General features: G+C 38.2%; 1 protein-coding gene across 2 annotated transcripts in view; it reads right to left on the reverse strand.

The window, feature by feature from the left end:
* Positions 1–18,134, reverse strand: part of AASS (aminoadipate-semialdehyde synthase) — a 62,045-nt gene that overhangs the window by 40,438 nt on the left and 3,473 nt on the right. The window contains exons 2-9 of one of the 2 annotated variants that reach the window (XM_049641740.1): positions 13,952–14,176; positions 9,627–9,803; positions 6,840–6,924; positions 3,968–4,035; positions 3,713–3,859; positions 2,702–2,780; positions 2,447–2,574; positions 900–1,048 (exon numbers count right to left, since the gene is read on the reverse strand). In XM_049641740.1, coding sequence (XP_049497697.1) covers positions 900–1,048; positions 2,447–2,574; positions 2,702–2,780; positions 3,713–3,859; positions 3,968–4,035; positions 6,840–6,924; positions 9,627–9,803; positions 13,952–14,161 — 1,043 coding nt within the window. In that variant the 5' untranslated portion in view covers positions 14,162–14,176. Of the gene's footprint in view, positions 1–899; positions 1,049–2,446; positions 2,575–2,701; positions 2,781–3,712; positions 3,860–3,967; positions 4,036–6,839; positions 6,925–9,626; positions 9,804–13,951; positions 18,129–18,134 lie in introns of those variants that run through there. The other variant, XM_049641741.1, reaches the window with a different exon arrangement.

An 18,134-nucleotide genomic window follows, 5' to 3' on the forward strand; every position in this document is an offset into this window, starting at 1 on the left:
ATGAGTCTGTGCTTACAGAGCTACTACGGAATTTTCCATGTTAATACAGGGAAACCTCTAGAATTAAGAACAAAAGCCTCAGCCCAGCTTTTGAAATCCTTTAGTGGTTGACCAAAAATTCCCTGCCCAGTCTCCAACTACCACTTGCCTTTATAAACCCTGCACTAGAGCTAATGTCTTAACTTGCTGTGCCTTAAATTGTGCTTTGGTGGTTCCGTATTTATCAGGCACCAATCCTATCACTTGAAATTCTCTTTCCCCTCAGTCCTCCCTTTCAAGCCTTGCTGAGCCCAGCGTTCCCAGTTTCTTCTCAATTCTTGTGCTATTTATTGTTCCTAGCATTCTCTTGACATTTACTTCTTGCCAGCTACATGCCTAAGGGTAGCAATCATATATTTTCTCTGTCCTTTAGCTTAGCAGAGTGCAAGGCAGGTGAAGCGTTCACAAATATTTATTGATTAATTATATACTCAACATTTAATAATTATTTGAATGCAAATTACATGTCAGGCAACGTACTGGGTACTTGAAGCCAAGATAAATAGGGCCGTTATCCTTAAGGAGATTAAATTTTAATAGGAGGGAGAAAAATCATAAACACAGGAAAATAAATGATCGTGAGTTTCAGAGAAAAAAAAAAGTAACAGACTAAGAGAGACGGGGCTGGGGACGCAGATCTTTCTGAGGTTACTTTTGAGCTTCGTGTGGAGTTAAGGGAAGAGAGTTTCAAGAGGGAAGGAAGGTTAACTGTCAAATGCTGCCAAGAGATCAAGTAAGATAAAGCAGACAACTAGTCATTAATGGTCAAGTCTGGTGATACATGAATCTCCTATAATGATACCGTAACTAGTGGGTCCAGCTGCTACAAACTGCCATCATTACTGAAGGGAAGTCCTTACTTGTGTGGTAATGCGGGGCAGCCTTCCACACCAGCAACCGAGGACTTGCCGGGAACCAAGAGGCTCTGGACATCTTGGCGAGTTAGTAATCGAGGGGTGTTTTGTTCCCAGTAGATTCCATTAATTAAACAAGTTGTATAGGGCGCAATCTGTAAAGCAAGTGCCAAGTTCAACAAGACAGGCAACAGCGAATTTCAACGAAGTAGGCTGAAAGAGAACTATCAGTAAAGTTCATGAGAAATAATTTATGTTATTTCTAATTGACTTTGTTATTTGCCAGGTCGTTGGTAGCTTTGTGAGGTGAAGACAATAAATACCCACCCAGAATTATTCCATGATAGAGAAATATGTGAACATAAATACATTAATATTTCTGTTCTCTAATGTAATGCATGGCCAAGAAAAAGGAAAGGACAGAATCAAGCGACCTAGCACTCTATTTCCAGCTCAACCACCAGGAGTGTGATCTACATCACACTACCTCAACTTCTCTAGGCTCTATTTTCCTTACCTGCCAGATGGGGATAATACGTACCCCATTCCTCAAAGGAATGCTGTAAAGATTAAATCAGATAACATCTGTAAGCTCCATGGACGAATGTACTACATGCATACATACATGGTAACTAGGTCATTATAAGTTTTAGGATGCGTCCAATCACCAACACTTCTGTGATTGGGGAAAAGAGGAGGGATGTAAATTTACTAGGTTTTTAATTTTTCAGTCTGAAACTAGTTTCATAATTTTTGCTTCTCAAAAATCTCAGGCATTCTCAAGCTACAGGTAAGAGTTCTTCTCTATAGCATGCTCTATATGCTAGAACAGCTAAATTTCATACCAGAATCTAGAATCTTGTTACTCAAACATACTTAAAGTTATTTAAAACATTTCTTTCCACAATAAATGCACTTTTTGTTTGGTTTATTTTTTTGTTGGTTTTTTTTTTTTGGTTTATTTTGAGGAGGACTTTGCATGACCACTGAGTACAGAACACACAAATACATTGTTCTTCTTAGAAGATGAGGCCAGCGTGTCTCCATCAGAAGGTTTTGAATTATACGTAACTTTTTGTACAGTGGGGAGGGGTCTTTGCTTATGTAGCTGTTTCACCCTAGTCCCCTGTAACCAATGCCATGCCTCAAGATAGCTGGCTGAGGTTATGAGTGCAATTTGTGACAATAGGTGGGATAAACCTAGGTTGAGATGAAACCTCACAGACATTGTGTTTTGCCAACAGTACTAACTAGTCCAAGATAAATACAGAAAACAACACCCCATGGGAAATGGTTTAGAGTTATTGGGCATGTGCAGACCTGAAGTGGAAACAGAGACAGCGAAGCAAAGAACATATCCAGCAAAACCACTTAAGCAAAGGCCACTCCAAACATCAATAAAAGCCAACAACCCCTAAGGCCAACCCAAAGGACTCACGAGTCATTATGGGGAACTGAAAAACAATATATACGTTCATAATTTTTCTCCTTGAAAACAACCTAACAATAGTGTGTTATGAGCAACCAACACAGAAGCAGAGTGTGATACTCACATCAGTATTAAAACGACTTATGTAGCGCTCAGGATATTTGTCATACTCTACAGGATCATACACACCATCTGTTTTCCTGACAAGATGATGATGGCGACTTAACACCGTCCCATAGACTTTTCTCAGGTCTTGCAGAAGAGAAAGAAATGAGTAAAGTAGGTGACAAATGATAAAGGTTTATGGTGATAAAATATGGTAACACAGAAACTGTTAAAAACAGTAAAAGATACATACAGTCATCCTCCTCCCCCTTACCTCCATTTTGGGAAACTTCTTTTAATTCGTGTGGCTCCACATATTCACAAGGTAACTCATTGAAGATTTCTTGGGCTCCCTATAAATAATGCATGAGTACAAATCTAAAAATCAATAGGACAAAAGCCAACATGGTTTCCCGCAAGGATCCCAATTCGCTTTCCCCACAATTACACAGCTCCACTTGTCCTGCCCTACAGCGAGGATTGCAACCCAGAAGTACAGGTAAGCTTCTGGCACACAGCCTACAAACCAGTTTTTATTTATTTTATTAATGAAACAGCATTAATTGGAAGGAGCTTTACTTTTACTTTTTTTTATTTAAGTTACCCAGAGGAGACACAAGGGTTCTTAGAAATGAAAACATAACAAAATATTCCTATTTACGTTTGCTCCACTGCAGAATTATTTCAAGTGAGGAATTATATTTCCTATGGAAAAAAATTAGATGGCTATCTCACAGTATAATACAAATAGTGATGTCCTGTTTGTAAAATATTTTCATTGAAAGATCTCTTTTACAATTACAAGTTTCTCTGGGGGATCACAAATGTCTTCTCAAAACCACCCCAAAAGGAAGAAAGTATGAATTACAATCCTAAATTAGGCTTTCTAAAATCTTACTGGCAAAACCCCAAGTCATTTAAAAAAGTTTACATCCTGTGGTCAATTCCAAACTTTTGGACAACCCAGTGACGAAGGTAAAACAGACCTCTCTAAGAACAGACCTTTATACCATTAACAATGACTTATCCCTTTAAAAAGAAAAAGCATTCAAAACCCCTGACAGCTTGGAGTCAACCAAGAGCAAAGAAAATGAGTTTGGACCATCACTGCTCTCTTACTGTGGGAAAAGTACATAGGTAAGAAAAGTACCAAAAACAGAATGTCCACTCATCCAAAAAGCAGGGCTCTAAAATATCCCTAAAATCCTCACATCCTTTGGGTTAGTTTCAGGGTTTTGACTGCTTTACAGAAAGCAGATGTTCTTAGAAGTATCTGAGAAGTTACCTTAGATACATTACCAGTCCCTGTGAACACAAATGTCAAGGGCCCTATCGACTTTGGCATCAAACCCAGAGATATTTCATAGCCGGCATCGCGGATGGCTTGCACAGCCTGACTGCTGTTCCTGTAGTTATGAGCCATGCCAATGTGCTGAAAGCAAGCACACACGAATTCAAATTAGTCTACATCCTGAGACATTTACCTGTTCTTAAAGTGTGATATGTATTTTCAAAATGATAAACAAAATACACATCTCACCATAAAAGGTGTGTGATGTCCCAAAGCAAGGAGCCTTAACCCCATTCCATGTAAAATGTTGATCATCCCTATTGCAGAATCAGACCAACAGAAAAACCATTAGTCGGGAGGAGCTGAAGCTGTTTTCTCTGACCATTCTCCAACCTGCTCGGTGCTCTGAGGAAGCACAGACCACAGCATCTCAGATTTGGAAGGGGTCCCGGTGGTCACCTTATCCATCCCCTCAATTTGCGGCCATCAAAAGTACTATCTCAGCTGCATCTCTCTATCTATCCCTTCCACTTTCAATCTGCCAAAATGGAAAGAGTGTCCGTCTTCTTCTCTAAGGTTAATCTCTCCACCTTTGCTCCAGATCCCATCTCTTCCCATTCCTTCTCTAAGGAATTCACTCTTGAATTATTATTTCTTTCACTATCCCTCCCTATTAGTTCACTCTTATCAACATTTAAAGACACTTACATTCCTCTTGAACCAAAACTAATGAACAAGCAAAACGAGGTCACCCTTGGCCCTACCTGTGACCGCTGTCAGCAATTTTAGTGACCTAAATAGTTAATTAAACTCGGTGGACAATTGTCAGATCTTGACTTACTTGTCAGAGATATTTGGCAACATGGAATCCCTCTTTATTAGAACCCTCTCTTCCCTTAGCATCTCTGACTTGAAAACTTTCCTCCCACATCTGTAGGTGCCTCTTTCCCTGCCCATTTCTTTTAAACTAGTGTCCCCTGCCCTTTCTTTATGCCTTAATCAGCCTCAGGATTCTGTCCAGGGCCTTATTCTCTTCAATCTCTCCTTTTTTTTCCTTAGCTAATCTCATCCAGTCCTAAATTGCAAGTACTCTGTATGCTGCTGACCCCAAGTCTGTATCTCTAACATAGACATTTCACTTCAAGAACTAATCAACCACCTCGTGGATTTTTCAATTTGGATTCAAACAACGAAAACTCAGCATACCCATAGCAAAGACCTCATCATCCATTCTCCCCTTCTTTTTAGGAACATAACTTGCCCTCTCTGTATCCCTTTGAAATGTTCTTTGGTCTTTTTTCTTAAGTCAACTTTTAAAAGAGTAATTTGTATTCAATAAAACACACCAATTTAAAATGTATCATTTGATAACTGTGAACATATGTACACACCCATATAATCACTGACCTAATCAAGATATAGAATATTTCCAACACCCCATTCAGTCCTCTCCAACCCTTTGCCCCAGAAAACCACTGACCTCATTTCTCTCTGTAGAGAATAGTTACTTCTACAGTTTCATATAAATGAAATTATAAGTATATACTCTTTTTTGTGTGTCTGCTTTGACTCAGTATAATGTTTTTGAGATTCATACATAATTGAGTGTATTAGTAGTTGACTTCTTTTTATTGATGAAGGAGTTTTCTATTTTATGGATATATCACAATTTATTTAACCATTCCTCTGCTGGTGGACATTTGGATTGTCTTTAGGCTATTATGAACGAAGCTACTAGAAATAACTATTTACAAAAAAAATTATTCATTTCTCTTGATAAATGCCTATGATTAGAATTTCTTTTGTACATTGATATTCAAGTTTTTTATTTCTTCTTGAGTTGGATTTGGTAATTTCTGTCCTTCAGGGATTTGTCTATTTGACCAACATTGTCAAATTTATTGGCCTATTCATAATATTTTCTTACCCTTTTAATGTCTATAGGATGTATAGTGATCACCCCTCCTGTATTCCTAATATTGGTAAATTGTGGCTTCACTCTTTCTCTATTTTTTTTAATCAGTCTAGCTGGAGGCCTAACAATTTTATTGATTTGTTTAAAAATAACTAGCTTTAGATTTCACTGATTTCCCCTCTTATCTTTATTATTCTTTTCCTTATATTTGCTTTGGGTTTAATTACTTCTTCATTTTCTTGCTTTGTAAGATGGAAGTTTAGATCACTAATTTTGACTTTCTTCTTTTCTAGTAAAAGTTTCAAATGCTAAAAATTTCCTTATAAGCATCATTTTATTTGCACCTCATCAATTTTGGTATGCTGTTTTAAATTTTCATTCAATTCAAAATATTTTCTAATTTTTCCTGTGATTCCTTCTTGACTTATGGGTTATTCAAAAATATATTGCTTATCTTCCAAATATCTAGAAATTTTCTAAATATCTTTCTATTATTATTTCAAAATCGACTTTATTATAGTCAGAGCACATACCTGATGATTTCAAACATTTTATGTTTATTTAGAATTGTTTTGTGATCCAGCATATGGGCCATCTGGGTGAGTACTCAATAACTGTCAATTAGGTTAGGGTGGCTGATGGTGTCTTCCTGTCCTATATCCCCACAACTTTTCTGTCTGCTTGTCTTAACAAGTACGGACCTTCAAGTAGTCTAATCCGATGCATGGTTATAACATAAGGTGATGTTTTCTCAACTAAAGAAGGTTCAAAGTACTAATGGGACAAAAGTCAAGTGTAGTTTCCCCCAAACTGCAGCTCTTATCCTTTCTAAACTGTTCCTATCTTGGTTCCTACCCCTGTATCTTTTCCCTTCCTTCCCCCCTTTATTCCTCTCCATAATTTCTCATCACCAAACTGACCTCTCCTAGTCTTCCAGACAAAACTACCGGAAAAGCCAGACCCTATTCATAGTTGTTCTCCTTTTCCCTGAGTTTTCTTTTTTAACTTTTGTAATGAAGGTATTTAATGATTTACCTTCTTATTTTATTCCCCTAATATTCATCACCCTTAGGCACACACCCATGTTTATTTTTATTGGGTGGAAATGAACACTTTCATGCCCTTGCCACAGAAAAAAAGGAAAACACCTAGTTACACCCCAGGCAAATTCAGAAAGTGAGTGATGTAAAACCCTGGCATACCTACCTGCTACACCTGCCCACTGTCCAAATGCCACTACCCGTATTCCTCTATGATCCACCATTTTCTCATAATCGATCAGTCGGATTTCCTGAAGAAAGAATAAAAGATTTTGACTCAGACCCATCCAGCTTCATATCAATGAGTAAGCACATATGCAAGGAAGTAAATTTTCACATTTCTTCCTCTCATAAAATATGTCTTCACTAGACTTTATAAGTTACCATTAGGTGCACCATGAACTATTTAGAAAATGCTGGGTCACAAACCAATAATAGGTTTATGATTTGAGATGAAAGAATGGTCCTAGCAGGGTGCCTAGTGCTCCTTGATGGTAGTTAATGAAACTGGAAAGGCATCAATTCCTCTCCTAGGCCAGCAGCATCCACGAATATATCTATAGCCCCATTCATCCCCATATCCATCCTTCTAGCCTCAAAGAAAACAAGTCCCTCCTAAGGCTAATCTCTGCGAACTGGATCCCAGCTTTTCCCGTGTCCTCCCAGACCACTCTTGAACTTTCTCTTTCTGCATCATCCCTGTGTACACTGCTCCTTCCTACCTAAAAAATAACAACAACCCCTCCAAGTCCGTACACACAAATCTCTCATTCTTTCTCTCTCTACCTTCCTTCCTTCCTCCTTCCCTCTTTTCTCTCTCCCCATTCTTTTACAAATAAGCTTTATTCACAAAGTAGTAGTACATACAGCCTGCTTTTCACTTTCTCAGCTTCACTAAAACCACATTCTTCCCTGTCTTTGGGAACCTTCCCTCTCAGGAATGTCCCATCAATTCATGCTTAAAAGCTATTGACACACTGTAATTATAGAATGCTTTAAACAGCCATTATATTTCCTTAAATACCTTATGATTTTTACCAAGTGCCTGAATTTCAGAATGTTTAAGATTCATGCAACTCTAAGTAATTGGTTACAAAATGTTGCCAAAAAGCATCCATGCCTATTCTGCTTCTATTAATTCTCTTGTAATGAACAAAAGTTCATATAACAACAAATTTTCTGAAGTACTTTTTAAGTTTACCTACTTAAGTGAAACCTTCCTCTTATAATATTATTTCCATTAATCACTTTTTTGAACTCGTTCTTCAGAACCACTGGCAATTAACTAGCCGAGGTCTAGCATATTTGAAGTTAGTAGGAATGTATGCCATAGGCCTTTATGAAACACATTTCCTCTATGGCTTTTACTGTTTGTGAAGTCTCCCGTCCTCTGCCTATTCGCAGATTCCAGTCTCGTTTCTAATGCTCTAACATCCTTACCCAGGACCTGGACATTGGCCTTCTCTACCCACACTCACTACCTACCCTCATCCAGTCTCATGTTCTTAGATGCCATCAAGTCTCTGACCACAAAATGTGTCTCAGGAGGAGCCACCCTCCTGAGCTACAAACTCGTATCAACAGCTGTCTCAGTATCTCCTTAAAATTGAATGTCTAAAATCTAAAATCTCCTTAAATGTCTAAGGGACAAATTGGACTCAACGGGCCCTGAACTCAACTCCTGATCCTCCCACCCAAGCCCGCTTCCTCTTGCACTAGCATCATCTCAGTCTGTGGCAACCTTCAAACTGCTCAGGCCAAAACCTTGGACTTCTCTCCGGTTCCGCTTTCTCTCATACTGCACGTTCATTTCACCAGTAACTTCTGCAGGATCTGATCTCCAAAATACACCGAATACTGGTCTGTGTATCACTACCTCCATTTCCACCTCCCTCATGTGAGCCACTGTCTTTTGTAACCTGGCACCCATACTAATCTAGACTAACAATCTTGCCAATTTTCTCCTTCCACCTCCGATATTATCCACACAGCAAGCTGAATAAGAACTTCAGAGCATGATTTACTCTAACCCTCCGCTCAACCAGACCCTCAGGACTTTGCACTACTCTGCTTTCTGCTTGGAAGTCTCTTCTCCAATGGATAAGACTTAATCCTTCACCTCCTTCAAATTTTTGCTCAATGCCAAATTTGCAGTGAGGCTTTCCCTGATCATCCGATTTAAACTATCACCACCCACGGTGCCCAGCACCCCTTTTCTCCTTCTGTATCATATTTATCTCCATCACACATATCTCCAAGTGACAGATGAGATGTCTTATTTATATATGTATCATCTGTCTCCTCCCCCTAGAATGTAAGCTCTATAAAGACACTTACTTTATTGCCATTGCAGTGAACAGTATCAGACACATTGCAGACACTAAGCAAATATTTGTTGAATGAATACTCTATATTTTAAACACCTGATAGTTTTTCCACAGTATTTGTATCTCGAAAATTGATTTTTTTCCTATACGAATGTTAATAAATGTCAAAATAATCCCCAGTCCATGTTTGGCCCTACAGAGCTGTGCAACCTCAATTGAGTCACTTTGCCTCTCGGGGCTCCATCTGAAAAATGACGGAAGTGGATTATATGATTCCTGAGGCTCCTTTCAGCAATAAAATTCTACTTGGTAATATCTGACCAATTGGCCTTATAGACTGCTAATCGTTTGGGGGAACAATTCTATCATTCTTTCTGTTTGAAAATACAGAAAGAATGGAGTATGTTTGGTTTCTCTTATTACAGATTCCAAACGTGCACAGCAGAGGAGCCCTAAAAGAAGCAGAGCCATCCTAGCACTAACTCATAGACCACCTTTCCTACTGAGGTGAATAACACGATGTATTCCCTAGATGCTGAAAGAAAACTGAAACGCCACTTGACATTTAAAAGTAAACAGAAATGTTGTTTTTATGTTAACATTTATGATTACTGGTCACTAATTACCTTTCTTAGAATCTCATCCAACAAGCCCATATTGGCCTCCTGAGCCTTTATTGTGTGGGAGAAGAATGCATAAGTCTTCTTAGACATTAATTTTTCCTCCGGGGGTCTTTTAACTCCCAAAATTAGACAAGCTTCAGAAATATCTTCCTGAAGAATGCCACCAGCTTTAACATATTCCTGGGAATGCAGTTTTGGTTAAAAGTTATTTCCCTGATTTTTTGTATTCACATTTTCTTTAATAAGTAAGTGTAGCAATTAAAGGCACAATCTTTTGAAGGCATTGGAACAAATAACAGAACAACTGCTTCTAATATTTTTACTTTCTGGCTAAAGATCAATTTAATACTCTCGACTTTTGTAGCAAAAAACAAAAACAATTAGAAAATTTACCACCTATTCTTATTTAAGTCCCGTTAATAGTTTAATCATAACCACTAACATACATGATTTAAAAATACTTGTGAAATGTATAATTTATATCAACAATGCACTGAAACACTAAATGCAAAATAGTAATTTATTACTCAGGTTTTTTTGGGGTTTTTTTGTTTTGTTTTGTTTTTTGAGAGACAGCCTGAGCGGTGTTGGTGGGGACAGAGGGAGAGACAGAGAATCTTAAGCAGCCTCCACACTGGGCATGGACGTCACAGCTGTGAGATCATGACCTAAGTCAAAATGGAGAGTTGGAAATTTAACCAACTGAGCCACCCAGGCACCCCTTACTCAGGTATTTTTAAAAGAAAGACATGTATCTGCAATATTTCCTTTCCTTTCTTTCTTTTTTTTTTTTTTTTTTTTGGTTCAATTAGTATTTATTACTGCCCTATTCTGTCCAGCGGACTGTGCTACAGACGAGATGATAAGATACACAAAAAGGCAGACAACACCCCTCCTGTAAAGGCACTAACAAAACATGGTAAAAAGAAGTCAGGAGCACAGTAAATGAGACCAAATTCAAAAGAATTATGCACAGCAGAACCTAAGTGATACAGTAGTTTAATGAATACTGAGATAATTCCTGGGTGAGACTACCAAGGAAATACGCAAACTTAAAGTAATCTTGAAGCCTAGGTAGGATTTGGAAAGATGGAGGTGGGCAATGCAACATGGTAATATCAGTAAGAGGCACTGAAGGAATACATACAAATTTGCAGCCCGGGAAATAAGGAGATATTAAGGGCATAGTGGGTAAAACAATTTGGAAAAGTAAACTAAGTATTATCATGGTGAATATGATCTTTATGGGATAAAAAAATCATCATCATTTATTAATAAATTAGTACATGCTTTAACTGAGTTCTTTTCATGAATTATCTCACTTAATTTTCATAAAGCTCCCGTGAGGTGGGTGCTATTATTGTGGCCATTTTATCAATGGGAAACCTGAGGTTTACACATTCAACTGAGATTGAATAGTTAGTACATGGAGGCAATAGACAGTCATTTCAGATTTCTAAACAAAAGGAGCAGCATGATCCAGGCAGAATTAACAGAGCATCAAAAATGGCCGTTGAATAAAAAGAAGATGAATCTAGTTAGGAATCTACTTCAAAGGAAGCTATAAGAAAGACACTACAAGAATGAACATATAATTCATACCTTGTTTCTTTGAAAATAATCTATTTACCCATTTATAGCAGACTGGTTAAATAAATCACAATAAATCATAGAGTAATTACAACAGAATAATTATAGCAGAGCCGTTAAACAGAATGAAGCAGATCTCCATGAACAGACATGGAGTGAGTGTCAGGGTAGGTTGTCGACTAAACAAATAAGGTGCAATACAGTATGTATAGTATACAACCTTCTATATAAGAATACACACACGCGCGTGCGCGCACACACACGCGCACGCACGTACATTTTCGCAAACAGAAATATAGAAATAATAGATGAGAAATGACAATAGTAACCTATGCAGTGGGTGGGAAGAGGATCTAAGGGATTAAGATAAGAGGAAGACTTCTCTGCAGCACATCACTGTACATCATTTTCACCTTTGAAACTTGTAAATGTTTCACTTATTTTAAAAATATAATTAAATCAAAAAGGATATTAAAGCAACTGTTAAAATGTATAGAAAAAACACAAATAAATCCAGCTGTATATCACAACGATGGTGTAACTACACATTGTATAATTCACATAACTTGAATACAGCACTCTGAATATTTGTTCTGAGATGTATTCTAAAACAAAAAATAATTTTCAACTAAAAAAATTAAACTCCATTTAATAGGTTTATTTTTTTTATTGAGGTAGAAGTGACATACAACATTATATTAGTTTCAGGTGTATAACATAATAATCGATATTTTTACGTATTGCAAAATGATCAGCACAATAAGTCTTGTTAACATCCATCACTATGCATAGTTACAGAATTTTTTTCTTGTGATGAGAACTGTTAAGACCTACTCCCCTAGCATTAATAGGTTTATCCTTAGTTGTAATATTAGTATTGTGATTCCAAAACTATTTTATGTATAATATAGGATAGAGCAAAAAACATGCATTGTTATAAAGAATTAAAATTTTCACTGCTGGAGAAAACATACAAATATAAAATTTTAAAGGTAAGAAAAACCTGCACTGTTAAAATTTTTAATGGAAATACCAGTATTAACTAATGATTAAATAATATATATGTATATGTATATTATATATGTATGTATGTATTATACGTATGTTATATGTATATATATGTGTATGGGTATGTGTAATCTGTGTATTTCTTAGTTTGTCCACTAAAGGGGCTAAGAATGACACTATCCCGGTAAAAATAAGCACACCTAACACGAGATATCAGATCTTGGTTTCTATATACTAAAAGAAATCAGGGTTCCCTGATGAAATGGCTAATCCCAGGTGTGGGGCAAAAAAGCACAAGGTGAGGCTAAGACCATATGTTGCTGCAGGAAACAAGAAAGCTCAAAAATAAATGGATTCATGTCCAAAGACATAGGAGCACCCTTAAAGAGACCCTCTATCTCAAATTTGGGATAATTCGGACATTTAAGAAAATGGTTAACAGATTCTCATCAAGGGAAAAGGCTCACACATCCATAATGATACTCGAAAGAGCAAAAGAGAAAAGAAAAACTAAAGGAAATCTGTTTTCTGCAGAAGAATATCAGCAAATAACTTAGAAGAGTGATAAAATTAGAAAATCATCATTTTGCAAGCTTCCACGGGAAAAAATGATTCAGGCAAAGATTATCAATGGATGCTAACTAACATCTTTAGCAAAAGGTGGTTGAGACACAAGCAGGAGATTCACCGGTCTCAAAATATCATCCCACAGATGACTCAGTAATTACAAAGGGAAAAAGGTACTTATACAATGGAGAGATCTGATGGTAACCACCTCTGCCAAGTGACCACAAATTTCTAACCTTGGGACACAACCTGATATATTGTGTCTCTGATGTGATCCAATGGGAAGAACATAGATCACTTATATCACATTTATATCAAAAGTGTTTAACCTGAATGTAAACACCAGAATAAAAACAAGACTAATTACAACCAGAAGTAGATTATTCTACAAGTCAACTAGCCTGGACTCTTCAAAAAGAGTCCATACCACAAATCAAACAGGTGTGCTGTTCTAGATTAAAAGAACTAAAGAGACATAACAATGAATGCAATGAACCTTGATTAAGCCTCAATTAAAATTAAAAAAAAATAGGGATGCCTGGGTGGCTCAGTCGCTTGAGCACCTGACTTGGGCTCAGGTCATGATCTCCTGGTTCCTGAGGTCCAGCCCCACATCAGGCTCTCTGCTGACAGCTCAGAGCCTGGAGCCTGCTTCGGATTCTGTGTCTCCCTCTCTCTCTGCCCCTCCCCCACTGGCGCTCTGTCTCTCTCTGCCTCTCAAAAATAAAGAAACGTAAGAAAAGAATTTTTAATAAAAATTTAAAAAAATCATGAAGACCATTGAGACAATGGGGAATTTGAGATGGGCTATGTGAAATGGTATTATGGAATTATTAATTTCTTAGGTATGATGGCTATGTAGGAAAGTGATTTATTCCGAGGCAAGGCAGTTTTTTATTGACCTTAGTCTCCCCAGTCCCAGAACTAGGGTCACACCTGGAGACATGACTATAGGACAGCACCTCCTTCGAAAGGCAATCCCTCCACCCCTCAGCTGGAGAAAGCATGCAATGGAGTGAAAATAATACTTATTGACTGAATACTGGACCCAAGGAAAAATTCTGAAAGAGAAAGGAATACTGTCATGTGGCATTTACATGACACTAGCAAACATTTTATTTTTACTCTGATGCTCCTTCATTGAAAAAATTAGAAATGTTTACCTTGTCGTGAATGGCCCGCCGATTGGAAGGCTGTATTAAGACTTTGTACCCCAGGTTGGTGATCCCTTTGATGTGCCGGGGGGCCAGGGGTGCCCTCCGCTCCCAGGCGTTCACATCCTCCCGCCTCAGGGCCATCACAGCCTTGTGGTGAAGCCCTTTGTACAAGCTGAGCCCTAGCCTGCCCAGTTTGGTCCTTTGTACTCGTAGCATCTTGAAACCTGGTGACTGAAAAGACACCATAAGAGAATAGCGCAATAAAAGGCAGGAGGGCTCACAGATCAGTTCTGGTCTCCTGAGAAATCTGCTGTAAAATCCAACCAACTCAGATGGAACAGATACAAGAGAGAGGAGGAGAACCCTAGATAATAAAAAGTGCTCCTTTACTCAACAAACCCAAATTTCCACCAGTGAGTTTATTTATTTCCAAAATAAGAAAGTACTGAGCAAATTATAGGGCACTAACCAGTATCTGCTAAGCCAAAACCGTTCTTTATACACAATAAAACCTTGGCTGGAGAGCAGAATTCGTTTCAGAAACGTGCTTATAATCCAAAGCACGTGTATATCAAAGCAAATTTCCCCATAAAAAATAAAGGAACCTCAGATGATTTGCTCCACAATCCAAAAACACTCATTAAAAAATGATTACAATACTGTAATATAGTACAAAATAATAAGGAAAATACAAAATATAAAGAAAAATAAACAAATTAACCTGCACTTACCTTTGAAAACTTCCGCATCTGGTGTGAGGGAGACAAGAGAGAGGAGGGTTACTGTGTAGGACAACTTTCACTATCACTAAGGGAATCACTGCTATCTGTTAGCTCAATGGAATCTTTTTCTTGACATGCAGCTTTAACAAGGAACCTATCCGATGACACTTGCTTTTGCCTTCTTTTGAGGATTTCGCGGAAATGGGACATTGCTTTGTTAAACAGGTGCATAGCTCTCACTGCTACAGTCTTATGGGAGTGCTTCTTTCCTACAAAGTTTTGCACTCTTTCCCACATTTTACACACCTCCCTAATCTCACTCGAAGTGATGGATTCCTCTGCCTTTTTCTCTTCCTCCTCTGCAGATGAGATGCAGATGTTAGATTTATAAAATCTTGCAATTTCAGCCACTTGCATACCTCATTCACACTTCGCGATGATTTCCTTCTTAACGTCCACTGTAATCATCTCCTTCTTATTGCCTTTCTTTTCAACTTTTTCTGCATGGGGCTATTGTATAAGCTCACACGGATATTGACTACAGTACAGTATTAATAAACTCTTGTCATATACTGTATTTAATGTAACTGGCAATAAGGCAGCAAAGGAAAGGGTCTCTATCTGCAGGCAGCCTGACCTAGAATGGAGCAAAGCACTCCCAAGCTTACTCTTGTATGGAAAAGCAAACGACTGCCTATAGGTGCTTTGAAGTGACAAAACTACACTAGTGCCAGTTGTGGGCACCTTCCAATGTTCTGGAAAATCACTGATTTCTGCCAAACACTGTGACTTGAGACCGAGCATTCGAGCATGGGGAGAGGGGGGCGATCACCCACAACCCCGCAGCGAAAGAGAGAGAGAGAGAGAGAGAGAGAGAGAGTTGTGATCATGTGGCATTTGGTACCGCATACTACTCATATTACAAAACATCATTCTTTTATCAAGTTAGAATTTATAAGAAATGTTTGCTCGTCTTGTGGAACACTCGCAGAACAAGTTACTCGCAATCCAAGGTTTTACTATATATGTTTCATCAATCATGTGTCCAGCACAAAAGTTTTAAGCATGTTAACCTAAAATGCAAGTACAGGAAGATAATTTGTGTCAATTTTGATGGCATAAAGGTTGGAATCCTATAATCATGTGCAGGATTCTTGACAATCCAGCTCCAACCTCTTTCGAGTTTTATCGCTGACCAATCCTTAAACTAGTGCTACTTAAAGTGTGTTTGGAGCCTGTTGTAGGTCAGTGAACTGCTTTTTACAGGTCCTGTATGAGCTATGTAGAAATAGGAAGTAAGCACTTGTAAATCTTAATATCACATGATCATTTTTGCAGTAATTCATTGTTATTGAATTTTATGAAAGTGTTGGTCCTGGCAGATTAGAAATTTAAGACAACAAAACTAACATGTTTCTTCACCATAGCTGTTAAAAGTTTAAGAAGCACTGTCTTAACCCTCCCTGACTCTTTTGTTGCTATAAACATGCTGTTCCCCTTTTCAGGATTTCCTCTTCATACCACTTCCTCCTGCTTTTATATTAAACCCAGACCTATCTCAACCAGTTTTCTAACTGCTATTCCAGATTGCATAATTCCACTCATTTATTCAATCAAGAAATGTTGACGAGAGGCTTACTATGCATCAGCAGAGAGCAAATTTTATATAAAAGCATAAATATCAAACAATACTCTGTTCCTCTTCAAATGGTTACATATACTTGGCAGTCAAATGTCATGTCAGATGACAATTTACTTTCAATGATTTTATGTTTAAGGATGGCATCAAAATATGGGGACTAAATGATGTCACACCTTCTAGAAATTTCCCACCAATCACTGCTGACATAGATCAAAATTCTTACGGAACACATTTCTGTTACATCAGACTGCAATCTCTAAATCAGACTCACTTTGCAGATGGAAGTTTTGTCTAAACAGTGGCGCATACAAGTGCATTTCCTGGGGGCAACTACCTGCCACTTGAGATAGAAAAATTGTAGGTCAACTCACAACACAACAGACTAAAAGAACAAAGCAAACAGCAAGGAGATCAGCTAAGAAGCTTTAGAAAGAAGAGGGGCAGAAAGAAAAACAATGTCCACAGCAAGCAAACACGCTGATGACAGAGCTCAGGCTAACTTTTACTTGGGCCAAAATACTGATGAGCAAAACTGCCATATATTCTATCTAATTTTTGGTTTATTCATAGTTGTGTTTTTAAAAGAGATTGTATTAGACCCAAACCCAAGCCCGAGCCCACAACACTTCTTCTCCCCAAAACAAAGGGAAACCTGCAACTCTCATAGAACTAAAGTCCCTATGTTCTTAAATAAAACCAATTCCAAAGACAAGTGAGGTTTGTTGAACACACAGATGAGCCCAGAAATGGTCCCATCTTCTGAGCAGGGGCTCTATTTCACACACCATAGGTGACCAAACGAACCTGCATCCACTATTCTTAGTAGCAATTCCTGGAGCCAATATGAGGGAACACATTCAGATAAGTTAGTCTCTCTCCTCGTCCCAAACTTGATTTATAATCGCAGCCTCCTCTCACTCAGTGACCATCCCACCCCTTCCTCCCCACCTCCCTTGTCTGGGGTGGGGGATACAGTGTAGGAGGAGTCACGGACACACACACACATGTGTTTGCAAAGGCAGAACCTTCCGTGCAGGCTAGAAAAGGAAAGGAGCAGGGAGCGACACTCTGAAGTTGATTTGGGAAGCTGCTTTCACTTTCACTTCTTCTAGGGAATTCTCAACTCATAATTTCTGTACCTTTGCTTTTCAATAAATGCAACAGTAGTTAGCAATGATTTAGCATTATGTACCAAGCACTATGCTGAGCTCTTTATAGACATTATTTCATTTCCTCCTTGCAAAAATCTTAATGATTAGATAACTATTATCTCTATTTTACAGATGAAAAACTGAACTGGAGTCCGACTAGAGTTGTTGCTTTTAAGCAGAAGCAGGATTCCCGGGTTAATATTTAATACTTGGGATTTTCTCTTTGTCAAAGCCTGCAGATCCACACCATGTAGGTCTGATGCATGCTACTGCTGCCAGCTCGTTTCAGAAATAAAAGAGATCCATATGGCATCGACTTTACTAGAGTAAATGATCAGTTCTCCCCTCCAGGATGGGGTGCTTCTGTGGATCCCTTTCCCATGTGCCACCGAAAACCCTTCCTGAGTCACTGCCAAGGTAAATTTTAGGTTTCTGGGTGCTTGGAAAAAAAAAAAAAAGATTCAATTATAGCAGGTATTACTGTGTTAGTAATTGCTTGAACCTTGAAATTGGGTCTCAACATGAAACTTTCCAGGCCCACCATTCATTTCACCCTAAGGTCATCAAAAAATCTGTAGCAGTGAGGATTTCTTCATTGCTCTTAGGGAGGGCACTGCAGGGTCTGGTGTTTCATGGATATGCCCAGGTGGGCTGTTTTGGATTTCCCTGTCCTG

This window comes from Panthera uncia, chromosome A2 (assembly GCF_023721935.1).
Source record: "Panthera uncia isolate 11264 chromosome A2, Puncia_PCG_1.0, whole genome shotgun sequence".
Classification (NCBI taxonomy): Eukaryota; Metazoa; Chordata; class Mammalia; order Carnivora; family Felidae; genus Panthera; species Panthera uncia.